Source organism: Halichondria panicea, chromosome 3 (genome assembly GCF_963675165.1).
Source record: "Halichondria panicea chromosome 3, odHalPani1.1, whole genome shotgun sequence".
Taxonomy (NCBI): domain Eukaryota; kingdom Metazoa; phylum Porifera; class Demospongiae; order Suberitida; family Halichondriidae; genus Halichondria; species Halichondria panicea.
The window spans coordinates 1080323-1107118 of NC_087379.1; the positions used below are offsets into that span (position 1 = coordinate 1080323).

Genomic DNA, 26796 nt, shown 5'->3' on the forward strand with positions numbered 1-26796 from the left:
TAAGGGGGAGCTAGGGGCTGGTTGCACTATTAATTTTCACTCAAAAATCAACATTAACTTTTAGCCATACAAAATATTATTATCCACAACAATAATCAAGAAATAGTTGTTGCACTTTTAATTTTGATACTAATTTTATGCACGGTAGATTGTGTTTCTCTTTCTTTGTTCCATCCCCCAATCATAAGGCACTCTGTTGGAGACAGTGACACAGAGGCAGCGTCTGCTATAGGAGATGGTAGATCACCAACGTAGAGCCAGGAGTCCATCGAGGACGAGTAGGAGTAGATCCTTTGAGTGACTTCACCTTCACTATCCTCTCCACCAACAGCAAAGAGGGTGTCGAATATCGTTACAGGGGAGGAACAGTAAGACGGTGTGTTGGATATTGTATTCCAGACAGAGTCGGCTTTGTTGGCACTCCCATCATCCTGTCGGTCTGCTGAGATGAGCTTGTCGACTTGAGCACCACACACCTTGTTTAGAAAATTGCCGTCACTTCCCCCCATTAGGTACACTGTGTTGTTGTAGACAATTCCTCTTTGGTCATAACAAGCATACGGTAGTCTGTCTGTCTCGCTCCACTGGGAGGTGCTGATGTTGTAGATCTCAACGTTATCAGTGAAGTCGCCATCGTCCAACACACCTCCTGCTACAATCAGATGTGTTGAGAGACTAACCCAGAACGAGAAGGTCACAAGCAAAAGGGGGCGTGGCTACTTACAAGGTTTTGTGCATTATTTAGAATACCAACCAAGTCAAGGATGAAAATGTAAGGAGCTAGCTAGGTCTAGTGCAAGTGTACTCACCTAGATCTCCTTCTCCCCCTCACTCAGTCTGGTGTGTGGAGATGTGGAGGGTCACACTCACTGCAGTGCCAGTGCATTTATTGTAGCTGCTGTTGTGTGTTGGATCTTTCTTTAGCTCTGACTGCCAGGAGGAGTGGAGCAAGTATCGGGAGGGGGTGGAAACAGGTAATTAAACGATATTAAATCACCTTCCTCTGACATTTATTACACCCCCATGCACAGTGCCTCTACCGACGTTCATCCTTGGCCCGTGTTGGACTGAGCATGGCCAGTTCTATGGAGACTTGTCACGTGATGGAGGAGAGCTTTGCCCCAATGTCACATGTCTAGGTACAGTGTATGCATGTTGTTAACCACTCTATCAGTACACACATGAGTCACACTCCATTACAGGTCAGCGTGGAGTGTACAGTGCGTCCAGTGGTCTGAGGGTGGCCTATCTCAGTGGGAGCTACCAGGGGAGGACCTATCAGCATCAAGACAAGGGAGATAATCTATTGGTCAGTTCTCTTCCCAATCACCTGGAGAAGTTGTTGAACTAGTTTTTGTTTCTCCCTCTAGCGACCATATTTCACTGACTCTGATGTGTCCTGGCTGGAGGGTCAGTGCAGTGGAGAGGGCTACCGTGGAGTGGACATTCTCCTCACCTCTGATTGGCCCGGGGCAGTGGACAAGTTCACAGTGGCTCCTGTGAGACCTAGCTCCCAGTTATTGTAGGATGGACCAGTACCTTAATAATACCTTATGCTCATGCAGGACGGACTGGACCTGAGTGCAGTGGGGGCAAAGCCTCTGAGTAAACTGGCCATGTGTCTCAAGCCACGCTACCATTTTGCAGCTCTACACCAAACCTTCTATGAGAGAATACCGTACAGGTACAGTACGTCCATCCCTGTATATTTAGAGTCTGCTAATAACAGGCTGAAAATAAGTATACACTTACGATTTAACATAATTATAATCTGAAAGGCATCTTTCTAAACATTCAGAAAATCAGAAAATGAATGTAATTGACCAACGGAGCTAAAGTTTTGACCGTTCAAAAATACTTCATCAAAAATACTTCATTATAATTATACGTACATGTTACATGTCCTCATCTTTAAATCCCTACACAGTAATACCTCCACAACTTTTGATGCTAACTGTATTGTGCTTCATTTCATGCAGGAATCACAAAATCCTCCAAGGCAAGCCACATCATGTGACACGATTCTTGGCTTTGGCTCAAGTGGGAAATCCAGACAAGAAGAAAAGAGTGAGTTAAAATCATTCTAGTCCCATTAGTATTACATGTTATTAATGATGACATCATCTTCATACCTGCAGTACCTGTATGCATTCTCTGTCACACCCATGAGCTCCATGGACGAGAAAGAGCTGACTCAGCAACCACCCACTACCACCAACTGTCCCTACACTGAACTAGTCAAATCTTTGGTAAGGAAAACTATTATCCTATAATGTCTAGCTATCGTTGAAGGGCCAATATACCAATTTTCCAAACAAGACTTCCGTTATGTAGCACTCTGAGAGTCCTATCTCTAGATATCACCATTTGTGTTGTAGTTTAAATCCACCATGTTTGCAGAGGTTAAAGTTTATTGTGTACCTACCCCACACACTGTGCAGAGGGAGTCTCAAGAGGAGGCTGGGCCTAACTTCTTCTTTGATCAGAGGGCTCTTGATTCAGCTCATAGCAAACAGAAGAGACAGCAGGACGGAGGACCCCCTGCAAAGAGACGACCTCCTCCCCAGCCCAGGGGGCCGTGCTGGTTCTATCTGGGGGGCAAGGAGGTGAAGAAACATCTCGTGGTCTTCATCGGAGATCATGTGAGATAGAGTGTGTTGTACTTGCTAATACTGCACATACAAGATACAATGTAGCTCACAAATAGCAGACCACTAACAGTTTGTATTGTATACCCTATATAGACGTACCTGGCTTTATCCAAGGGTGGGATGGTACCAGAGCATGTGCTGGTCCTACCCATCGGTCACTATGCAGCCTCCACTGACGCACCACCAGTGAAGTGAGTTCATGTGCTGTGTGTACCACTGCTGTGTGTGTATAGTCATTGTTTGTATTGTGGAGAGTATGTTTCCATGCTCTGTGTGTACTATTTAGCAGTCTGTAGTGGTCAGCCTGTAAGCAGGCCACCCTCTATAATACAGCCAGGTTAATGGGCCCCAAAGTCTCCATAGCATGTGTTTGGACCTGTGTTAGCAGACCACCTCTTTAGTACAGCCACTGTTGGTCTGCCCACTGTGTAAGCAGAGATCACTATACCATATATCATGCATGTACACTGTATGACCTGTGCTCTATTACTGTAGGAGGTTTTGGAGGAGCTTGGAAAGTTTAAGAGTGCTCTGAGGAAGTATTTCAACAGCAAAGATCAGTCGTGTGTCATCTTCGAGAGAAACTACAAATCACAGCATCTTCAACTACAGGTCAGTACCGTCAAGGCCGTATTATCATGTGATGTGATTGATACTGTATGGTTGGTGTGTTGAGATTAGGCTACAAGGTTTTGAGGGCAAACAGAGGAATGTGATTTCTCTTTTTATGGTTCAGGGACTCTCTCTTTCAGCTGCCATAACTTGAATTCTGTTTCAACGGTTTTATGATTTACAAAGAGGCCATCTAGCAAAGATCGTGATGTCATACAATAATTTTATAGGTCTTTGCAATCTTATTTGTGAAGCCATTAGCATTCGCAAACTTACATAATTATGTGGAAACATTGTATAAATACGGTACATGTTAGTGTGTGTATGGTAGATGTGTTGACTGATAGTTGTGTATGGTTAGTGTGTGATGGTAATGGTGGTCACTGTAGGTTATTCCAGTGACCAAGATTCCATCTGATGCTCTGAGACAAGCCTTCATAGATTATGGGCGGAGTATGGGGGTGTGGCTTGAGACTGTGCCCAGGGAAACACCACCCTCAGAGGTAACACACACACATCATAGTTGTACCATGTTCTACGTACCATTCTCTAAGCCTTTTATAGCCTCGATTCCAGGCCAATTAAAATACGGCCTGGTACCGATTGCATGGTGATAGTGCGCATGCGTTAGTTTATTTACCAGAATCCCCTTTTTTCTTTCTCTCATCTATTTTGTATCTATGTACATCAGCTTAGTATTGCGTACACTGGTGTCCCATACTTCCTGGCAGAGTTTGATGATGGGGGAAATGTGTTCACAAGACCATTTTCTTACCAACTCACGCAGACAAACAACCAGATCACTGAATATAGGTTATAGTATGTTTCTACTACTGTGAGCTCATGAGGTAAACAGCACTCTCAAGTGAGTAGGTAAGAACATATTCGTGAGTCTCGTCACACCGACAATGCACACCTCTAACCTTTCTATTGCATACTCAGCAAATGTCTCTTCCACAAATCTGTCATCATACCTATCGAGTGAACACACAAACTGTTCTAGTTCCTGGAACAATACGTACGGACGTCTCTCTCCAATTTGGAAGGTAACTAAAAACCAATTAATGACATGTTGAATGCTTTTATTGGTTGCAATATCGGCTGCAGGGAGGTGTTGGCTGCTCCTCTCGTTCTGAATCTGCCCAATTGGATCAACTGGAAGTCGTGTCTGGCAACAAAGGACAAGGAGACGAAAGCTGCTCTAGAAATGAGGAAGAACTTTGAACCATGTTATTTTGATTTCACATAACTGACAACGATGATTAATTTCTTTATTTTCACTTTTACTTTTGTATAATTGACGTTTTGTGTATTAGCTAGTTGTCCAATAATAATTATGGTTGGCCATATATATTATATAGTTATAGGAGTGCAGATCAGTATCAGTGGGCAATTATTTTCCTTGTCCCAATGTTGTATTAGAATGCTGTCCATGAGCTGGAGGAGGGTAGTTATGCTGACATTGCAATAGTCAATAAGGGGGAGGGGCTGGTTGCATGCTATACACACATTATATACCTCTACTTATACTGTAACCTCTACTAGTAATTAGTACCATGCAAGCTAGTATAACATGTTTCACTCTAGAAAACAATTATCATGAAAATTTGGGTTATTTATAATTTTATAATTATACCAAAACAATTAAGAAATAGTTGTTGCAGTTCTAATTTTATACACAGTAGATTGTTTTCCATTGTTAAATCCCCCAATCACTAGGCACTCTGTTGGAGACAGTGACACAGTGGCAGTGTGTGCTATAGGAGATGGTAGATCACTAACGTAGAGCCAGGAGTCCATCGAGGATGAGTAGGCGTAGATCCTTTGAGTGGCTTCACGTTCACTATCCACTCCACCAACAGCAAAGAGGGTGTCGGATATCGTTACAGGGGAGGGAAAGTAAGACGGTGTGTTGGATATTGTATTCCAGATAGAGTCGGCTTTGTTGGCACTCCCATCATCCTGTCGGTCTGCTGAGATGAGCTTGTCGACTTGAGCAGCACACACCTTGTTTAGATGATTGTTGTCAAATCCCCCCATTAGGTACACTGTGTTGTTGTAGACAATTCCTCTTTGGTTGTGACAAGCATACGGTAGTCTGTCTGTCTCGCTCCACTGGGAGGTGCTGATGTTGTAGATCTCAACATTATCAGTGTAGGGACCATAGTCCAACACACCTCCTGCTACGACCAGATGTGTTGGGAGACTAACGACTGCTGGTGAATCCCTCGCTGTGGGCATGGGTGGGATCGTCAGTTTCCAGTTCCTTCCTTTGTTAAACACATGTACCACGTTGGATCTAGAGCGAGATGAATCCATACCGCCAACTGCTACCAGTTCACCTTTGACCTGCCCTAGACCAAAATAGTATACAGGAAGTCTGGGCAGAGTTGACCAGACGTCTTGTGGCGGATCGTAACAGCGGACACAGCACTCGTCATCATCGTAATCACAGATTCCTCCACCATAGTAGACCTTGCCATTGATGGTTACCGCTCGCCCAACATTCATCTTCATTGGAGCCTCAGAGCACTGACTGTAGGACAACTGAACCTGTAGGGACTGGAGAATACAGAGAGTCAATAACTTGTGTTCCATGTAATGAATGATTGTCTATTAAATAAGGGAATTTGGAATAACCCTAATCACATGTTAATGCCAGACGATAAGGTTACAAGGTTACCATAGCAACAAAACCAGTATCGATCCTGTGGGACACAAACTATTCTAATTTGACTCTTATATTGGAGTGATTATAGTATACTGTAACAGAATATATCACAATTGGGTACACGGCTAATTAACTATAGAATTAATTGTACACACCGTATAGCGGGTATATTTCGAGGGTATAAATTTTCGCGGTTTTCGCGGATTGAGCCTCTACCGCGAAAATTTATACCCACGAAAATTTATATCTTTTATTGAATAGTAGGCGTGTTCAGTATTATTGACCACACCTATCAACAATGAGAGGTGCCTCACCATTATAGGCTAGGCCTGGATTCGAGGCTAACGGTGTGGAGGGTACAGCTGCATGTTGATGTGCGCATGCGCCAAAAGGCTGGAACTCAGATCACGAAAATAAAATCCGTGAAATCCTTTGTAATGGTCCATCCGCGAAAATTTATACCCTCGAAATATACCCGCTATACGGTAGTCATAATTATTGGTGATTAGAATACTGTTATATAACAAATTATATTCACTATAGAGTTAATTGCACACATAGACATACATGTACGGATAGCTTCGAGGCTGAGATTGTACACATAGATTACAAGCCACACTATAATACACAACAACTGTCATTCTAATTATCGAGGCATCGCAAAAAAATGATTTGGAGTACAATAACAGTAAGCTTTAGACTTGGCACTAGCTTCTATTAGGGTGGCAATAGGAGATATGCCTGTGGCTCACTACAATGGGAACAGTAAGTAAGTGACGTACTAACTAAAGGTAGAATCAATTGAATACATAGCCTGGATTACACGCTGCATTACAACACAGTTGTTCATGCATGGCCATCAACTCATTATAAGCTTTAGACTTGGTACTTCTATTGGGGTAGCGATACAATAAGAGATATGAGGGTATCATATTTTAGATGTGTGCGCTCACCTGTGGTTTGCTGGTCAGGTAGTCTCTAGTTTTGGTGAGCTGATCGTTTAAACTCTGAATGGTGGCCTCTTTCTTTTGAAGGGAAGTGTCCTTGGAGACAAGCATTGAATCTTTGTGAGCAATTGTTGAATCTTTGACAGCAATAGTCAAATCTTTGTGGGTGATAATAGAGTTTTTTTCTGCTTGCTCTTGTTCCACTTGTGCAATGAGATTGGTGACATCTGTTTCCAGTTGAGCTATTTTTGTAGCTTTAGATACAAGCTCGTTGTGAGTGTAGTTGACGTTGGCAATTTGTTGCTCCACCTCTTCAGTGAGTTGCTTACATTGAGTTTCTACCTCAGTAATTCTAGCATCTTTCATGTTAACAATTGTCTCATTATCTTCGAGTTGACCTTTAAGATTTTCGTTTTCCAATTTCAACTGATCAGTTTCCACGGAGTGCACCAACTGCATACGATCGACAGTGTTTTCACTTTCTTCATCTTGTCGTCTTTTCTCCTCCGCCAGTGCCTCGTTCTCTCCTGCTTTCTCCTGGATTGCCGAGTCCTTCCTCACAACCTCCTCCTCAAGCTCCCTCTTCTCTGTCAGTAGGGCACTCACTCGCTGGAGCATCTCCACTCTGTTCTCAAAGGAGGGAGGGTGTTCAAGTACCACACCCACCATCCAACCCATTATCTCCACTGCTCTAGGCCTTCGCTGAGGGTTGTTGCTGAGACAGCGCATGATGAGGTCCATCAGAGGGTGGTCTGGGGTAATCTTTCGAAGAAAATGTTCACGTCGTTCAGCTTCCGTCACTGGTATCAGTCTGTCAGGATTAGCAGGATCGATTCTGTTGGGGCCGATCTTTGGTAGTGGCCACTCTGCTGTGAAGGTGTGAATCATCATGACCCCAAAGGAGAACACATCCACACTGGTGTCGTAGTGGGGGTCGGCAACCATCACTTCGGGGGGCATGTACGCTGGGGTGCCAGGGGTCTCAGTCATTCGACTCGCTTGAAGGGGGGTGAGGTTCAATATTCGAGCAACCCCCAGATCAGATATCTTGGCCGTCATGTTGGTGGACAAGAGGACATTGTTGGCTGAGAGGTCTCTGTGCACAATGATTGGTGTTTGGCCATGGAGGTAGACCAGGCCCAGTGAGACGTCATGGAGGATGGAGAAGTTGATCTCATCGGGGAGAATACCGTAGCGCTCGAGACAGCTGGTCAAGTTGGTGGGGAGGAACTCCATGACTAGGATGGGGAACTGAGAGCCTTCCTCAAAACAGACTCCCAGAAACTGGACAATGTTGGGGTGTCTAGTTTGACTGAGCAGGTGACACTCCTCCAGATACCTTCGTGCTGCATGCCCGATTCCAGTATCGTAGAGAACTCGGTAAAGCTTCTTGCCGGCACATTTCAGTCCTCGATACTCTAGCTCCATGACAACAGCGTAGGAACCTCGTCCAAGCTTATTCTCAGTGATGCGAACTTGTCTCAGAGTGAACTGCTCGAAAGCTTGTGGATTTACAGCCATTGTCTTCGTTACTGTGTGAATAGAAAAGCACGCAATATTAAAAATGCAATCCAGCTGGATATATAACAAAAAAGAATCCTTTCACTATGTACGTCTAGATATATTAATAATTATTGCCAAGACTTGAAAAACAAAGCCATACAGAGAGTGAGGCTCAGGTTTACAGGACAGCTATTCAGTTGATCTTACCTGTACTGTATAGAAAGCTTGGTAGAGGTTAAGTTACAGAGAGATAGAGAACTGTAGCGGCAAACACAACGAAAAAGTCAAGAACGAGATACCCCCCCCTTCTTTGTGCAAGCAAAAGGGGGCGTGGCTACTTGCAAGGTTTTGTGCATTATTTAGAATACCAACCAAGTCAAGGATGAAAATGTAAGGAGCTAGCTAGGTCTAGTGCAAGTGTACTCACCTAGATCTCCTTCTCCCCCTCACTCAGTCTGGTGTGTGGAGATGTGGAGGGTCACTTTAAGCAACTGTTTAGCAGAGTCCAGAGCATCCTCTCCAAGAACAAAGACTTTGAGGTAGCTACATACAATGGATGCACACACTCACTGCAGTGCCAGTGCATTTATTGTCCCTTTATGTAGCTGCTGTTGTGTGTTGGATCTTTCTTTAGCTCAGACTGCCAGGAGGAGTGGAGCAAGTATCGGGAGGGGGTGGAAACAGGTAATTAAACGATATTAAATCACCTTCCTCTGACATTTATTACACCCCCATGCACAGTGCCTCTACCGACGTTCATCCTTGGCCCGTGTTGGACTGAGCATGGCCAGTTCTATGGAGACTTGTCACGTGATGGAGGAGAGCTTTGCCCCAATGTCACATGTCTAGGTACAGTGTATGCATGTTGTTAACCACTCTATCAGTACACACATGAGTCACACTCCATTACAGGTCAGCGTGGAGTGTACAGTGCGTCCAGTGGTCTGAGGGTGGCCTATCTCAGTGGGAGCTACCAGGGGAGGACCTATCAGCATCAAGACAAGGGAGATAATCTATTGGTCAGTTCTCTTCTCAATCACCTGGAGAAGTTGTTGAACTAGTTTTTGTTTCTCCCTCTAGCGACCATATTTCACTGACTCTGATGTGTCCTGGCTGGAGGGTGAGTGCAGTGGAGAGGGCTACCGTGGAGTGGACATTCTCCTCACCTCTGATTGGCCCGGGGCAGTGGACAAGTTCACAGTGGCTCCTGTGAGACCTAGCTCCCAGTTATTGTAGGATGGACCAGTACCTTAATAATACCTTATGCTCATGCAGGACGGACTGGACCTGAGTGCAGTGGGGGCAAAGCCTCTGAGTAAACTGGCCATGTGTCTCAAGCCACGCTACCATTTTGCAGCTCTACACCAAACCTTCTATGAGAGAATACCGTACAGGTACAGTACGACCATCCCTGTATTTTGAAGTATTAGAGTCTGCTCTTTAAATTGAGTTCTGATGTTCTAGAAGCCTGTTTAGATGGTATTCTAAAAACTTTTTTTTTTGAAACGAGCGATGATTTCTTTTTTTCGGAAAAAGGCCTTAACTTGAAAGGCTTTTTTGGGATTCAAAATAACTCTGTCCCTGAGTTTTGGGTGAGATCCAGATATGAGTGAGGGGGGATTTTTGCTGTTTTCGATCCAATCCTACTATTAGCACTACATAATTACGATTTAACGTATTGAAAGGCGTTTTTCTAAATATCAGAAAATGAATGTGCATGATTTGACCAACACAACTAAAGTTTTGACCCTTTAAAATATAACTAGGGCATACGTATACATAATAATACTGGCTCTTCGGTCCCTGTCCTGTTGTCTGTTTCTTTCTCTCTGCTCTGCAGAGAGACCTGCACGGCGGTTTGCACTACGAGATCGGGTGTTCATATCTAGTATCTCTTGCTCTAGAAGCTGTAGTCTCTTTCTTCGGGCCTGCATGCTATACGATGGCCACGAGAGCTGTACTGTGCATGCTAACGCTAACGATGGCCACGCCTCTTTGTCTGCATGCATGCCCCCCGGGGGAACCCAACCCACATCCGTTGCAGACATATATACAAATATACAAATATATCCACATGGGCCAGAATCAGGTAGTACGATTATTCGCCTCGCTTCCCGCTCGGCAATTATACGTACATCCTCATCTTTAAATCCCTACACAGTCAACTTTTGATGCTAACTGTATTGTGCTTCATTTCATGCAGGAATCACAAAATCCTCCAAGGCAAGCCACATCATGTGACACGATTCTTGGCTTTGGCTCAAGTGGGAAATCCAGACAAGAAGAAAAGAGTGAGTTGAAATCATTCTAGTTATTAATGATGTCATCATCTTCATACCTGCAGTATCTGTATGCATTCTCTGTCACACCCATGAGCTCCATGGACGAGAAAGAGCTGACTCAGCAACCACCCACTGCCACCAACTGTCCCTACACTGAACTAGTCAAATCTTTGGTAAGGAAAACTTATGTCTATAGCCATCGTTGAAGGGCCAATATACATGTACATTGCAGTGTAGTAGTAACAGTTAAAAGGTTGAAGGCCGGTAATTTGAGACAAGAAGCCACACCTTCTCATTGTGACATCATAATTAGCTGCGGCCTAGCTACAAGCTTATTAGCTCTGAACAAGTCTATATAATAATTATTTGCACTCTCAAAACCCACCCACACACACACACACACACACACACACACACACACACACACACACTAATTGTATAATAATGCCGTACACAGAATTTCGTTCAAAATAAAACATGTTACAGATTCAAGAGTATTATCATTCAGAAACGTCCAAAAACTTCTTTCATTCTGATTACAACTTTCTCCTTGTCAATAATTATTGGTTATTTAGAACACCTATCCAACTCAGGAAGCTCTGAAGTTGAGGGGGCCGCTGGCCCCCTCTGTTCCTACTCCACTGCATTGTCCAATTTTCCAAGCAAAAACTTCCGTTATGTAGCACTCTGAGAGTCCTATCTCTAGATATCACCATTATTTTGTGTTGTAGTTCAAATCTACCATGTTTGCAGAGGTCAAAGTTTATTGTGTACATACTCCCACACACTGTGCAGAGGGAGTCTCAAGAGGAGGCTGGGCCTAACTTCTTCTTTGACCAGAGGGCTCTTGATTCCGCTCATCGCAAACAGAAGAGACAACAGGACGGAGGACCCCCTGCAAAGAGACGACCCCCTCCCCAGCCCAGGGGGCCGTGCTGGTTCTGTCTGGGGGGCAAGGAGGTGGAGAAACATCTCGTGGTCTCCATCGGAGATCATGTGAGATAGAGTGTGTTGTACTTGCTAATACTGCACATACAAAATACAATGTAGCTCACAAATAGCAGACCACTAACAGTTTGTATTGTATACCCTATATAGACGTACCTGGCTTTATCCAAGGGTGGGATGGTACCAGAGCATGTGCTGGTCCTACCCATCGGTCACTATGCAGCCTCCACTGACGCACCACCAGTGAGTTCATGTGCTGTGTGTACCACTGCTGTGTGTGTATAGTCATTGTTTGTATTGTGGAGAGTATGTTTCCATGCTCTGTGTGTACTATTTAGCAGTCTGTAGTGGTCAGCCTGTAAGCAGGCCACCCTCTATAATACAGCCAGATTCATGGGCCCCAAAGTCTCCATAGCATGTGTTTAGACCTGTGTTAGCAGACCATCTCTTTAGTACAGCCACTGTTGGTCTGCCCACTGTGTAAGCAGAGATCACTATACCATATATCATGCATGTACACTGTATGACCTGTGCTCTATTACTGTAGGAGGTTTTGGAGGAGCTTGGAAAGTTTAAGAGTGCTCTGAGGAAGTACTTCAACAGCAAAGATCAGTCGTGTGTCATCTTCGAGAGAAACTACAAATCACAGCATCTTCAACTACAGGTCAGTACCGTCAAGGCCGTATTATCATGTGATGTGATTGATACTGTATGGTTGGTGTATTGAGATTAGGCTACAAGGTTTTGAGGGCAAACAGTGATTTCTCTTTTTAATCATTCAATGGTTCAGGGACTCTTTCAGCTGCCATAACTTAAATTCTGTGTATTCAATTTCATTATTTTAGAAAGAGGCCATCTAGCAAAGATCGTGATGTCATACAATATAGGTTTTTGCAATCTTATTTGTGAAGCCATTAGCATTCGCAAACTTACATAATTATGTGGAAACATTGTATAAATACGGTACATGTTAGTGTGTGTATGGTAGATGTGTTGACTGATATTTGTGTATGGTTAGTGTGTGATGGTAATGGTGGTCACTGTAGGTTATTCCAGTGACCAAGATTCCATCTGATGCTCTGAGACAAGCCTTCATAGATTAAGGGTGGAGTATGGGGGTGTGGCTTGAGACTGTGCCCAGGGAAACACCACCCTCAGAGGTAACACACACACATCATAGCTGTACCATGTTCTACGTACCATTCTCTAAGCCTTTTATAGCCTCGATTCCAGGCCGATTAAAATACGGCCTGGTACCTATTGCATGGTGATAGTGCGCATGCGTTAGTTTATTCTCCAGAATCCTTTCTCTCATCTATTTTCTATCTATGTACATCAGCTTAGTATTGCGTTGTTTCAGAAGGCTTTCACACTAGTCTAAAGTCAGAAGAGGCTCTCATCTACCTCTATGACGGTTGTATGGTCAGGATGTCTTACCTTGGATCTGTATAGTCTATGGGAAGTGTATGGTGCCTCTTGACTTCTACTTGCGAACACAACCCGGCTATAGGACCATCCTAGATATAGTAGATGAGAGCCTCTTCTGTCTTAAAACTAGTGTTCAAGCCTTCTAGACCAACGCAATAGATGACATAAGCCACAGCTTCACAGAACTCAGTCATGGAGATAAAGTATTACGGAACATTATTATTCTTAGTAAATGGTATAATTTACGTTCGTAGTACGATTACCCATATTCTGAGTAATTTGAAGGGCATGCACACTATCACCCATGCAATACCAGGCCATATTTTAATGCGGCCTGGAATCGATGCTAATAAGCGTATAGAATAGTGGCTATAAGCCTTTTAGTTATCAATACTTCTCTTTACCAGAATCTATTAGTTTTGCTACACACACACCGTCCCTGAGGGCCTCCCACCCACCCACACACATACCGTCCCTGAGGGCCTCCCACCCACTCACACACACACACACACCGTCCCTGAGGGCCTCCCACCCACCCACACACACACACACACCCACTCTGAGGGCCTCCCACACACACACACACACCCTCTCTGAGGGCCTCCCACTCACCCCCCCCACACACACACACACACACAGATTGCGTACACTGGTGTACCACACACACACACACACACCACACACACCCTCTCTGAGGGCCTCCCACTCACCCCCCCCACACACACACACACACAGATTGCGTACACTGTTGTCCCACACAGACACACACACACACACACACACACACACACACACACACACACACAGATTGCGTACACTGGTGTCCCATAAATCCTGGCAGAGTTTGATGATGGGGAAATGTGTTCACAAGACCATTTTCTCACCAACTCACACAGACAAACAAACCAGACCACTGAATATAGGTTATAGTATGTTTCTACTACTGTGAGCTCATGAGGTAAACAGCACTCTCAAGTGAGTAGGTAAGAACATATCCGTGAGTCTCGTCACACCGACAATGCACACCTCTAACCTTTCTATTGCATACTCAGCAAATGTCTCTTCCACAAATCTGTCATCATACCTATCGAGTGAACACACAAACTGTTCTAGTTCCTGGAACAATACGTACGGACGTTTCTCTCTCCAATTTGGAAGGTAATTAAAAACCAATTAATGACATGTTGAATGCTTTTATTGGTTGCAATATCGTCTGCAGGGAGGTGTTGGCTGCTCCTCTCGTTCTGAATCTGCCCAATCGGATCAACTGGAAGTCGTGTCTGGCAACAAAGAACGAGGAGACGAAAGCTGCTCTAGAAATGAGAAAGAACTTTGAACCATATTATTTTGATTTCACATGCAACTGACAACGATGATTAATTTCTTTATTTTCACTTTTACTTTTGTATAATAATTATTGACGTTTTGTGTATTAGCTAGTTGTCCAATAATAATTATGGTTGGCCATATATATTATATAGTTATAGGAGTGCAGATCAATATCAGTGGGCAATTATTTTCCTTGTCCCAATGTTGTTATTAGAATGCTGTCCATGAGCTGGAGGAGGGTAGTTATGCTGACATTGCAATAGTCAATAAGGGGGAGGGGCTGGTTACATGCTATACACACATTATATACCTCTACTTATACTGTAACCTCTACTAGTAATTAGTACCATGCAAGCTAGTATAACATGTTCACTCTAGAAAACAATTATCATGAAAATTTGGGTTATTTATAATTTTATAATTATACCAAAACAATTAAGAAATAGTTATTGCAGTTCTAATTTTATATACAGTTGATTGTCTTCTTTTGTTCCATCCCCCAATCATAAGGCACTGTGTTGGAAACAGTGACACAGTGGCAGCTCCTGCTATAGGAGATGGTAGATCACCAACGTAGAGCCAGGAGTCCATCGAGGATGAGTAGGCGTAGATCCTTTGAGTGGCTTCACGTTCACTAACCACTCCACCAACAGCAAAGAGGGTGTCGGATATCGTTACAGGGGAGGGACAGTAGGACGGTGTATTGGATATTGTATTCCAGATAGAGTCGGCTTTGTTGGCACTCCCATCATTCTGTCGGTCTGTTGAGATGAGCTTGTCGACTTGAGCAGCACACACCTTGTTTAGATTCTTGCCGTCACTTCCCCCCATTAGGTACACTGTGTTGTTGTAGACAATTCCTCTTTGGTCACGACAAGCATACGGTAGTCTGTCTGTCTCGCTCCACTGGGAGGTGCTGATGTTGTAGATCTCAACAATATCAGTGAAGTCACCATAGTCCATATCACCTCCTGCTACGACCAGATGTGTTGGGAGACTAACGACTGCTGGTGAATCCCTCGCTGTGGGCATCGGTGGGATCGTCCGTTTCCAGTTCCGTCCTTCGTTAAACACATGTACCACATTGGATGCAGTGTCGGGTGAATCTATACCGCCAACTGCTAACAGTTCACCTTTGACCTCTCCTAGACCAAAATAGCGTACAGGAAGTCTGGGCAGAGTTGACCAGACGTCTTGTGGCGGATCGTAACAGTGGACACAGTACATGTCATCAATACCACCACAGCCTCCTCCACCATAGTAGACCTTGCCATTGATGGTTACCGCTTGCCCCAAAGACATCTTCACTGGAGCCTCAGAGCACTGACTGTAGGACAACTGAACCTGTAGGGACTGGAGAATACAGAGAGTCAATAACTTGTGTGTTGTGTGATAATTAATTGAGGTGATAAATATTTTAGCCTTATTATACACAAGACATTTGTAGCGGCTAGTAATTAAAGGCATGTAACGTCACTAGCATTAACATCAGGCATCACAAAAAAGACTTGGCGCTCAATGGAACAGTAAGTTTTGGACATAGTGGTTCTATTAGGGTAGCGATACAATAAGAGATATGAGGGTATCATAATTTTTAAATGTGTGCACTTAGTGGTACAGTGTTGATGAGCTCACCTGTGGTTTGCTGGTCAGGTAGTCTCTGGCTTTGGTGAGTTGGTTGTTTAAACTCTGAATGGTATCTTCTTTCTTCTGAAGGGAAGTGTCCTTGGAGGCAAGCATTGAATCTTTGTGAGCGATGGTCAAGCTATTGTGGGTGATAATAGAGCTTTTGTCTGCTAGCTCCTGTTCCACTTGTGCAGTGAGATTGGTGACATCTGTTTCCAGTTGAGCTATTTTCGTAGCTTTAGATACAAGCTCGTTGTGAGTGTAGTTGACATTGGCAATTTGTTGCTCCACCTCTTCAGTGAGTTGCTTACATCGAGTTTCTAACCTAGCAATGGTAGTATCTTTAGAATTCACCAGTGCATCTTTTGTGGCAGCCAATGATTCTTTGAGCTCCAATTCAACTCTGAGATCCTCTATCTCCACACTATGTTCAGTTACTACTTTGTCATTTTTGATTTTGAGCTGATTAATTTCCACAGAGTGCACCAACTTCATACGCTCGACAGTGTTTTCACCTTCTTCCTCTTGTCGTCTTTTCTCCTCCGCCAGTGCCTCGTTCTCTCCTGATTTCTCCTGGATTGCCGAGTCCTTCCTCACAACCTCCTCCTCAAGCTCCCTCTTCTCTGTCACTAGGGCACTCACTCGCTGGAGCATCTCCACTCTGTTCTCAAAGGAGGGAGGGTGTTCAAGTACCACACCCACCATCCGACCCACTATCTCCGCTGCTCTAGGCCTTCGCTGAGGGTTGTTGCTGAGACAGCGCATGATGAGGTCCATCAGAGGGTGGTTTGGGGAAATCTTTCGAAGAAAATGTTCACGTCGTTCAGCTTCCGTTACTGGTATCAGTCTGTCAGGATTAGCAGGATCGATTCGTGTCTGGCCAATCTTTGGTAGTGGCCACTCTGATGTGAAGGTGTGAATCATCATGATCCCAAAGGAGAACACATCCACACTGGTGTCGTAGTGGGGGTCGGCAATCATCACTTCGGGGGGCATGTACGCTGGGGTGCCAGGGGTCTCTGTCATTCGACTTACTTGAAGAGGGGTCAGGTTCAATATTCGAGCAACCCCTAGATCGGATATCTTGGCCGTCATGTTGGTGGACAAGAGGACATTGTTGGCTGAGAGGTCTCTGTGCACAATGACTGGTGTTTGGCCATGGAGGTAGACCAGGCCCAGTGAGATGTCATGGAGGATGGAGAAGTTGATCTCATCGGGGAGAATACCGTAGCGCTCGAGACAGTTGGTCAAGTTGGTGGGGAGGAACTCCATGACTAGGATGGGGAACTGAGAGCCTTCCTCAAAACAGACTCCCAGAAACTGGACAATGTTGGGGTGCCTAGTTTGACTGAGCAGGTGACACTCCTCCAGATACCTTCGTGCTGCATGCCCGATTCCAGTCTCGTAGAGAACTCGGTAAAGCTTCTTGCCGGCACATTTCAGTCCTCGATACTCTAGCTCCATGACAACAGCGTAGGAACCATGTCCAAACTCAGTCTCAGTGATGCGAACTTGTCTCAGAGTGAACTGCTCGAAAGCTTGTGGATTTACAGCCATTGTCTTCGTTACTGTGGGAATAGAAAAGCATGCAATATTAAATAGGTAATCCAGCTGGATATAGAAGCCAATTAAGATTAAGTTACAAAAAAAGTAAGATACATTGCCAAGTATATTAAAAAGGTAATAGATCTAGAATCTATAGAAAAACAAAGCCTTTAGATAGTATATCTATAGTACAGTACTCTGGCTCAGGCTTACAGGAGCACATTCAGTTATGGTATGTATATAAAAGCTATTCAGTTGATCTCACCTGTACTGTATAGAAAGCTTGATAGAGGTGAAGTTATGGAGCTAGAGAGCTAGCTGTAGTGGCCAACAGAACGAGAAGGTCAAGAACGAGGAAAGATGCTTTTTTGTTTACTTGTGCAAAGCAAAAGGGGGTGTGGCTTGTACAAGGATTTGTGCATTATTTAGAATACCATCAAGTCAAGGATGAAAATGTAAGGAGCTAGCTAGCTCTAGTGCAAGTGTACTCACCTAGATCTCCTTCTCCCCCTCACTCAGTCTGGTGTGTGGAGATGTGGAGGGTCACTTCAAGCAACTGTTTAGCAGAGTCCAGAGCATCCTCTCCAAGAACAAAGACTTTGAGGTAGCTACATACAATGGATGCACACACTCACTACAGTGCCAGTGCATTTATTGTCCCTTTATGTAGCTGCTGTTGTGTGTTGGATCTTTCTTTAGCTCTGACTGCCAGGAGGAGTGGAGCAAGTATCGGGAGGGGGTGGAAACAGGTAATTAAACGATATTAAATACCTTCCTCTGACATTTATTACACCCCCATGTACAGTGCCTCTACCGACGTTCATCCTTGGCCCGTGTTGGACTGAGCATGGCCAGTTCTAAGGAAACTTGTCACGTGATGGAGGAGAGCTTTGCCCCAATGTCACATGTCTAGGTACAGTGTATGCATGTTGTTAACCACTCTATCAGTACACACATGAGTCACACTCCATTACAGGTCAGCGTGGAGTGTACAGTGCGTCCAGTGGTCTGAGGGTGGCCTATCTCAGTGGGAGCTACCAGGGGAGGACCTATCAGCATCAAGACAAGGGAGATAATCTATTGGTCAGTTCTCTTCCCAATCACGTGGAGAAGTTGTTGAACTAGTTTTTGTTTCTCCCTCTAGCGACTATATTTCACTGACTCTGATGTGTCCTGGCTGGAGGGTCAGTGCAGTGGAGAGGGCTACCGTGGAGTGGACATTCTCCTCACCTCTGATTGGCCCGGGGCAGTGGACAAGTTCACAGTGGCTCCTGTGAGACCTAGCTCCCAGTTATTGTAGGATGGACCAGTACCTTAATAATACCTTATGCTCATGCAGGACAAACTGGACCTGAGTGCAGTGGGGGCAAAGCCTATGAGTAAACTGGCCATGTGTCTCAAGCCACGCTACCATTTTGCAGCTCCACACCAAACCTTCTATGAGAGAATACCGTACAGGCACAGTACGTCCATCCCTGTATTATTAGAGTACTTGAGTTTGCTCCTTAAATAGAGTTCTGTTGTCCAATTTCTTGAAGTCCGTTCAGAGGGTATGTTCAGTTTTCCAATGTGATTTGACCAGCGATAGAATAAGAGATATGAGACTATCATAATTATTTTAGATGTGTGCTGTAATTACACGTACATCTTACATGTCCTCATCTTTAAATCCCTACACAGTAATACCACCACAACTTTTGATGCTAACTGTATTGTGCTTCATTTCATGCAGGAATCATAAAATCCTCCAAGGCAAGCCACATCATGTGACACGATTCTTAGCTTTGGCTCAAGTGGGAAATCCAGACAAGAAGAAAAGAGTGAGTTGAAATCATTCTAGTCCCATTAGTATTACATGTTATTAATGATGACATCATCTTCATACCTGCAGTACCTGTATGCATTCTCTGTCACACCCATGAGCTCCATGGACGAGAAAGAGCTGACTCAGCAACCACCCACTGCCACCAACTGTCCCTAAACTGAACTAGTCAAATCTTTGGTAAAGAAAACTTTATAATGTCTAGCTATCGTTGAAGGGCCAATATACATGTACATTTGTAGATTGTCCAATTTTCCAAACAAAAACTTGCGTTATGTAGCACTCTGAGAGTCCTATCTTTAGTTTGTGTTGTAGTTCAAATCCACCATGTTTGCTGAGGTCAAAGTTTATTGTGTACCTACTCCCACACACACTGTGCAGAGGGAGTCTCAAGAGGAGGCTGGGCCTAACTTCTTCTTTGACCAGAGAGCTCTTGATTCCGCTCATCGCAAACAGAAGAGACAACAGGACAGAGGACCCCCTGCAAAGAGACGACCCCCTCCCCAGCCCAGGGGGCCGTGCTGGTTCTGTCTGGGGGGCAAGGAGGTGGAGAAACATCTCGTGGTCTCCATCGGAGATCATGTGAGATAGAGTGTGTTGTACTTGCTAATACTGCACATACAAAATACAATGTAGCTCACAAATAGCAGACCACTAACAGTTTGTATTGTATACCCTATATAGACGTACCTGGCTTTATCCAAGGGTGGGATGGTACCAGAGCATGTGCTGGTCCTACCCATCGGTCACTATGCAGCCTCCACTGACGCACCACCAGTGAGTTCATGTGCTGTGTGTACCACTGCTGTGTGTGTATAGTCATTGTTTGTATTGTGGAGAGTATGTTTCCATGCTCTGTGTGTACTATTTAGCGGTCTGTAGTGGTCAGCCTGTAAGCAGGTCACCCTCTATAATACAGCCAGGTTAATGGGCCCCAAGTCTCCATAGCATGTGTTTGGACCTGTGTTAGCAGACCACCTCTTTAGTACAGCCACTGTTGGTCTGCCCACTGTGTAAGCAGAGATCACTATACCATATATCATGCATGTACACTGTATGACCTGTGCTCTATTACTGTAGGAGGTTTTGGAGGAGCTTGGAAAGTTTAAGAGTGCTCTGAGGAAGTACTTCAACAGCAAAGATCAGTCGTGTGTCATCTTCGAGAGAAACTACAAATTACAGCGTCTTCAACTACAGGTCAGTACCGTCAAGGCCGTATTATCATGTGATGTGATTGATACTGTATGGTTGGTGTGTTGAGATTAGGCTACAAGGTTTTGAGGGCAAACAGAGGAATGTGATTTCTCTTTTTAATCATTCAATGGTTCAGGGACTCTTTCAGCTGCCATAACTTGAATTCTGTGTATTCAATTTCAACGGTTTTATGATTTTAGAAAGAGGCCATCTAGCAAAGATCGTGATGTCATACAATATAGGTCTTTGCAATCTTATTTGTGAAGCCATTAGCATTCGAAAACTTACATAATTATGTCGAAACATTGTATAAATACGGTACATGTTAGTGTGTGTATGGTAGATGTGTTGACTGATAGTTGTGTATGGTTAGTGTGTAATGGTAATGGTGGTCACTGTAGGTTATTCCAGTGACCAAGATTCCATCTGATGCTCTGAGACAAGCCTTCATAGATTATGGGTGGAGTATGGGGGTGTGGCTTGAGACTGTGCCCAGGGAAACACCACCCTCAGAGGTAACACACACACATCATAGCTGTACCATGTTTTCTACGTACCATTCTCTAAGCCTTTTATAACCTCGATTCCAGGCCGATTAAAATACGGCCTGGTACCTATTGCATGGTGATAGTGCGCATGCGTTAGTTTATTCTCCAGAATCCTTTCTCTCATCTATTTTCTATCTATGTACATCAGCTTAGTATTGCGTTGTTTCAGAAGGCTTTCACACTAGTCTAAAGTCAGAAGAGGCTCTCATCTACCTCTATGACGGTTGTATGGTCAGGATGTCTTACATTGGATCTGTACAGACTATGGGAAGTGTATGGTGCCTCTTGACTTCTACTTGCGAAGACAACCCGGCTATAGGACCATCCTAGATATAGTAAATGAGAGCCTCTTCTGTCTTAAAATTAGTGTTCAAGCCTTCTAGACCAACGCAATAGATGACATAAGCCACAGCTTCACAGAACTCAGTCATGGAGATAAAGTATTACGGAACATTATTCTTAGTAAACGGTATAATTTACGTTCGTAGTACGATTACCCATATTCTGAGTAATTTGAAGGGCATGCACACTATCACCCATGCAATACCAGGCCATATTTTAATGCGGCCTGTAATCGATGCTAATAAGCATATAGAATAGTGGCTATAAGCCTTTTAGTTATCAATACTTCTCTTTACCAGAATCTATTAGTTTTGCTACACACACACCGTCCCTGAGGGCCTCCCACCCACCCACACACACACACACACCCTCTCTGAGGGCCTCCCACCCACCCACCCACACACACACACAGATTGCGTACACTGGTGTCCCACACATGCGTACACTGGTGTCCCATACTTCCTGGCAGAGTTTGATGATGGATGTGTGCGTGCGTGCGTGCGTGGACTGCTACAGCTGCTCAAGGATGAATCAAGTGCAAGTAAGAGTTTCTATAGGCTTCTAGTACGGTGGCCCTGAGTGCTACTCCTAGTTGATAGTTCATACTTGATAGTTCAAATGCGTAGTTGGCAGTTGGCAGTTCGTAACTTTTAAACTTTGCAACAATAATTAGCCTGCTTTAAATTATGATACTGGTGGCACCAATAGATATCTATAGCTGGCCTAAGACGGCAATATCATATTATATGTACACATCTAGGTAGGGAGGTAATATCAAGTCTAATCCCCATGCACCTATATTCCCAGATCCCATGCAGTGGGGAGGGGGGGGGGACAATATAGAAACAGGTTTTGCATGGCACTTTTATAAAACTTAGATTCTATTGAGGCCATTTAAAGTTGTGGTTAAAAGATTAGAGGCAGTGCAAAGATCTATATAATTATACAACATTTGCTAACTGGCGTAGAAGATGTATAGTCTTTGCTGGCCTCAGACAGCACTAACGTGTGTCCAGTCCACTATACAATGTACATTAAGTAGGGCTTGCCCCAAGGCTTAGAGAAACAGGTTTTGTAGAAACAGGTTTTGTAGAATAATTCCTGGCATTAGTTTGTTGCGAAGTTTAAAGGTCACGAACTCCCAACTCCCAACTACCAACTACCAACTGCCAACTACCAACTAAGAGTAGCACTCAGGGCCACCGTATTCTAGTCATGTTTACTTGGATTTTAATTCGTGGATTTGCAAAATAATGCTTCGTTCTCGAGTTATACCTAGTTTTGCTTACTTGGAATGCCATTGTAGCCTTTTCAGAAGAGCACGTAGCCAAACTTGTTTACCGAGTGTTGCTACTCTACTTAGTAGTTAGCTCTGCACTAGAAGGCTAGTTATTGGTAGCTGCAAGAGTGAGAAGAGAGCTGCAAGGCTCTGCTGATGCAGCCATTAATTTTAGACTTGAACTTTTGGCATCGATCGTTTTTAACAACAGTCATGGTCGATCATTACCCACTCTTGAGTTTGCTAATGCAAAAATGCTCATCATAAATTATGATCTGAGTGTATAAAAGCGCTTTATGTATGTAGCTTTGGCATATCCACCGAGGCATCAGCACCTGCGGTGCTTTCATTTTGTGTTGTAGTTCAAATCCATATGTTTGCAGAGGTCAAAGTTTATTGTGTACCTACCCCACACACTGTGCAGAGGGAGTCTCAAGAGGAGGCTGGGCCTAACTTCTTCTTTGACCAGAGGGCTCTTGATTCTGCTCATCGCAAACAGAAGAGACAACAGGACGGAGGACCCCCTGAAAAGAGACGACCCCCTCCCCAGCCCAGGGGGCCGTGCTGGTTCTGTCTGGGGGGGCAAGGAGGTGGAGAAACATCTCGTGGTCTCCATCGGAGATCATGTGAGATAGAATGTGTTGTACTTGCTAATACTGCACATACAAAATACAATGTAGCTCACAAATAGCAGACCACTAACAGTTTGTATTGTATACCCTATATAGACGTACCTGGCTTTATCCAAGGGTGGGATGGTACCAGAGCATGTGCTGGTCCTACCCATCGGTCACTATGCAGCCTCCACTGACGCACCACCAGTGAGTTCATGTGCTGTGTGTACCACTGCTGTGTGTGTATAGTCATTGTTTGTATTGTGGAGAGTATGTTTCCATGCTCTGTGTGTACTATTTAGCAGTCTGTAGTGGTCAGCCTGTAAGCAGGCCACCCTCTATAATACAGCCAGGTTAATGGGCCCCAAAGTCTCCATAGCATGTGTTTGGACCTGTGTTAGCAGACCACCTCTTTAGTACAGCCACTGTTGGTCTGCCCACTGTGTAAGCAGAGATCACTATACCATATATCATGCATGTACACTGTATGACCTGTGTTCTATTACTGTAGGAGGTTTTGGAGGAGCTTGGGAAGTTTAAGAGTGCTCTGAGGAAGTACTTCAACAGCAAAGATTAGTCGTGTGTCATCTTCGAGAGAAACTACAAATCACAGCATCTTCAACTACAGGTCAGTACCGTCAAGGCCGTATTATCATGTGATGTGATTGATACTGTATGGTTGGTGTGTTGAGATTAGGCTACAAGGTTTTGAGGGCAAACAGAGGAATGTGATTTCTCTTTTTATGGTTCAGGGACTCTTTCAGCTGCCGTAACTTGAATTCTATTTCAACGGTTTTATGATTTTACAAAGAGGCCATCTAGCAAAGATCGTGATGTCATACAATAATTTTATAGGTCTTTGAAATCGTATTTGTGAAGCCATTAGCATTCGCAAACTTACATTATTATTATGTGGAAATATTGTATAAATACGGTACATGTTAGTGTGTGTATGGTAGATGTGTTGACTGATAGTTGTGTATGGTTAGTGTGTGATGGTAATGGTGGTCACTGTAGGTTATTCCAGTGACCAAGATTCCATCTGATGCTCTGAGACAAGCCTTCATAGATTATGGGTGGAGTATGGGGGTGTGGCTTGAGACTGTGCCCAGGGAAACACCACCCTCAGAGGTAACACACACACATCATAGCTGTACCATGTTCTACGTACCATTCTCTAAGCCTTTTAGTGATCGAAACTTCTCTTTACCATAATGTATTGCTACACACACACTCCTCCCATCACCCACACACACACACACACACACGCAGCTTGATGACATGTTGAATGCTTTTATTGGTTGCAATATCAGCTGCAGGGAGGTGTTGGCTGCTTCTCTCGTTCTGAATCTGCCCAATCGGATCAACTGGAAGTTGTGTCTGGCAACAAAGGACGAGGAGACGAAAGCTGCTCTAGAAATGACATTTGATTTCACGCTGACACTGATTCATTTTCACTTTCACTTCTGTATAATTGACGTTTTGTGTGTTTGTTGTCCCTATATATGCATGATAGTATTATACGAGCAATAATAATTATAGTTGAGCCAAAATACCTGCCACTATTATACACTTATAGCGAGCGAAGGTCAATTTTCAATATCACTGAAGACTGAAGACTGTCCCAAAATATTAATGTTGTATTAGAATGCAATGGGGTCCATGAGCTGGAAGAGGGTCGTTTATGCTGACATTGTAATGTCTATGATTAAGGGGAGGGGCTGGTTATACATGCATGCTGCACACACAAAACCTCTACTTAACCTCTATCATGTACCATGTAAGTATAATATTATTATATGCAACATGTTTTCAAGAAAACGATTATTATGAACATTTGAGGAATATTTATGCCAAAACATTCTCAAGAAATAGTTATTGCAGTTCTAATTTTATACACAGTTGATTGTCTTCCATTGTTCCATCCTCCAATTGTAAGGCACTCTGTTGGAGACAGCGACACAGTGGCAGCGTGTGCTATAGGAGATGGTAGGTCACCAACGTAGAGCCAGGAGTCCATCGAGGATGAGTAGGCGTAGATCCTTTGAGTGACTTCACTATCCACTCCACTAACAGCAAAGAGGGTGTCGGATATCGTTACAGGGGAGGGCCGGTAAGACGGTGTATTGGATATTGTATTCCAGACAGAGTCGGCTTTGTTGGCACTCCCATCATCCTGTCGGTCTGTTGAGATGAGCTTGTTGACTTGAGCAGCAAACACCTTGTTTAGATTGTTGCCGTCAAATCCTCCCATTAGGTACACTGTGTTGTTGCAGACAATTTCTCTTTGGCCACAACAAGCATACGGTAGTCTGTCTGTCTCGCTCCACTGGGAGGTGCTGATGTTGTAGATCTCAACATTATCAGTGTAGATACGAGGGCCCAACCCACCTCCTGCTACGATCAGATGTGTTGGGAGACTAACGACTGCTGGCCACTTCCTCGCTGTGGGCATGGGTGGGATCGTCTGTTTCCAGTTCCTTCCTTTGTTAAACACATGTACCACGTTGGATCTAGAGTAGGAGGAATCTATACCGCCAACTGCTACCAGTTCACCTTTGATCTCTCCTAGACCAAAATAGCGTACAGGAAGTCTGGGCAGAGTTGACCAAACGTCTTGTGGCGGATCGTAACAGTGGACACAGTACTCGTCATCGTCATCACAGTGTCCTCTACCATAGTAGACCTTGCCATTGATGGTGACCGCTTGCCCACTAGACATCTTCACTGGAGTCTCAGAGCACTGACTGTAGGACAACTGAACCTGTAGGGACTGGAGAATACAGAGAGTCAATAACTTGTGTTGCATGTGATTAGGGGCATATTTGGCTATCTAATAACAGGGAATCAATGTAAGGTTCACTCAGACAAGAGGGCTACTAGTTCAAGGTTACTATAGCAACAAATAATATATTATAAGCATCCTGTGGGCTCGACACAAATATCGTATAGAGGGTTATTTTCATATGGTGGAAATGTTTGTACTTTTCATATTAGTAGAGCTCATATGAAAATTAATACTGTAAAATTTTTCTGGCACAATAATTATGTTCAACATCACTATCCTGAGTAGCCTTGATTCCAGGCCGCGAAGAGAAAGGCGGCCTGGTATACTTTGTATGCGCATGCGCGAAATAATTGACAACAATTTCACCATACAAAATTTTATTGTACAAAACGGACAAAGTTACGACAATGTAACCACAATGGCAGCTTTTAATCAAAGTAGAATAATTATGCTGCAGCAGTGTTACTTCTTCTAGCTCTGTTTATCAAAGAGACAGTTCAAGAAGGCCTCCCAGACAGCTAGAGCTTGCCAGCTAGGAAGAGTGGTTGACTCTTTACTACATCAGTAGTAGATCTTGAGTGAATATTAAACTTCCTGAGTGTCGAGTTAAAGCTTATTAGAAGCTTTCAGGAGTAATCATTAGCTTCTTTATCTTCAGCAATGACTT

At 44.0% G+C, this 26796-nt stretch overlaps 5 protein-coding genes, 1 long non-coding RNA gene and 2 pseudogenes across 13 annotated transcripts in view; 4 read left to right on the plus strand and 4 right to left on the minus strand.

The window, feature by feature from the left end:
* Positions 1 to 26796, minus strand: part of LOC135333311 (mitogen-activated protein kinase kinase kinase 21-like) — a 101566-nt gene that overhangs the window by 31297 nt on the left and 43473 nt on the right. The gene's annotated exons all lie outside the window — the stretch shown is intronic.
* LOC135333336 (kelch-like protein 40) lies at positions 34 to 26119 on the minus strand. 2 transcript variants are annotated; one of them, XM_064528306.1, is made up of 2 exons: positions 25733 to 26119; positions 34 to 646 (listed from the first exon to the last, which is right to left on the minus strand). In XM_064528306.1, the coding sequence occupies exons 1-2, from the start codon at positions 26061 to 26063 to the stop codon at positions 96 to 98; spliced, it is 882 nt and encodes a 293-aa protein (XP_064384376.1). In that variant the 5' UTR covers positions 26064 to 26119; the 3' UTR covers positions 34 to 95. The 2 variants fall into 2 exon arrangements, with proteins under 2 accessions (XP_064384376.1, XP_064384375.1); XM_064528305.1 differs by lacking the exon at positions 25733 to 26119 and adding an exon at positions 5441 to 6022.
* On the plus strand, positions 2890 to 4783 carry LOC135333397 (uncharacterized). Its single transcript, XR_010393865.1, has 3 exons — positions 2890 to 3263; positions 3653 to 4309; positions 4371 to 4783. It is a non-coding gene; the product is annotated as an uncharacterized LOC135333397 (long non-coding RNA).
* On the minus strand, positions 6503 to 8768 carry LOC135333321 (uncharacterized). Its single transcript, XM_064528286.1, has 2 exons — positions 8592 to 8768; positions 6503 to 8413 (listed from the first exon to the last, which is right to left on the minus strand). Exon 2 carries the CDS (start codon positions 8400 to 8402, stop codon positions 6870 to 6872), a length of 1533 nt encoding a protein of 510 aa, XP_064384356.1. The 5' UTR covers positions 8403 to 8413; positions 8592 to 8768; the 3' UTR covers positions 6503 to 6869.
* On the plus strand, positions 8767 to 10126 carry LOC135333371 (CWF19-like protein 1 homolog). The gene is made up of 5 exons (XM_064528352.1): positions 8767 to 8774; positions 8839 to 8923; positions 8990 to 9068; positions 9126 to 9233; positions 9297 to 10126. The coding sequence occupies exons 1-5, from the start codon at positions 8767 to 8769 to the stop codon at positions 9443 to 9445; spliced, it is 429 nt and encodes a 142-aa protein (XP_064384422.1). The 3' UTR covers positions 9446 to 10126.
* On the plus strand, positions 9654 to 13570 carry LOC135333037 (CWF19-like protein 1; annotated as a pseudogene).
* LOC135333282 (serine/threonine-protein kinase Wnk-like) lies at positions 14744 to 17944 on the minus strand. The gene is made up of 3 exons (XM_064528211.1): positions 17808 to 17944; positions 16007 to 17565; positions 14744 to 15724 (listed from the first exon to the last, which is right to left on the minus strand). Exons 2-3 carry the CDS (start codon positions 17552 to 17554, stop codon positions 14807 to 14809), a joined length of 2466 nt encoding a protein of 821 aa, XP_064384281.1. The 5' UTR covers positions 17555 to 17565; positions 17808 to 17944; the 3' UTR covers positions 14744 to 14806.
* Positions 17990 to 23918, plus strand: LOC135333038 (CWF19-like protein 1; annotated as a pseudogene).

Excerpts from the sequence above, each read along its gene's own strand:
- LOC135333336 (XM_064528305.1), bottom strand. The coding sequence starts at position 5,861 with ATGGAACACAAGTTATTGACTCTCTGTATTCTCCAGTCCCTACAGGTT. Across the intron at positions 647-5,440 it reads ACATCTGGTCGTAGCAGGAG|GTGTGTTGGACGATGGCGAC; the intron begins GTGTGTTGGACT and ends TTGTAGCAGGAG.
- LOC135333321 (XM_064528286.1), bottom strand. The coding sequence starts at position 8,402 with ATGGCTGTAAATCCACAAGCTTTCGAGCAGTTCACTCTGAGACAAGTT.
- LOC135333371 (XM_064528352.1), top strand. Across the intron at positions 9,069-9,125 it reads TCGGGAGGGGGTGGAAACAG|TGCCTCTACCGACGTTCATC; the intron begins GTAATTAAACGA and ends CCCCATGCACAG. Across the intron at positions 9,234-9,296 it reads CCCCAATGTCACATGTCTAG|GTCAGCGTGGAGTGTACAGT; the intron begins GTACAGTGTATG and ends ACTCCATTACAG.
- LOC135333282 (XM_064528211.1), bottom strand. The coding sequence starts at position 17,554 with ATGGCTGTAAATCCACAAGCTTTCGAGCAGTTCACTCTGAGACAAGTT. Across the intron at positions 15,725-16,006 it reads ACCTGACCAGCAAACCACAG|TCCCTACAGGTTCAGTTGTC; the intron begins GTGAGCTCATCA and ends TGTATTCTCCAG.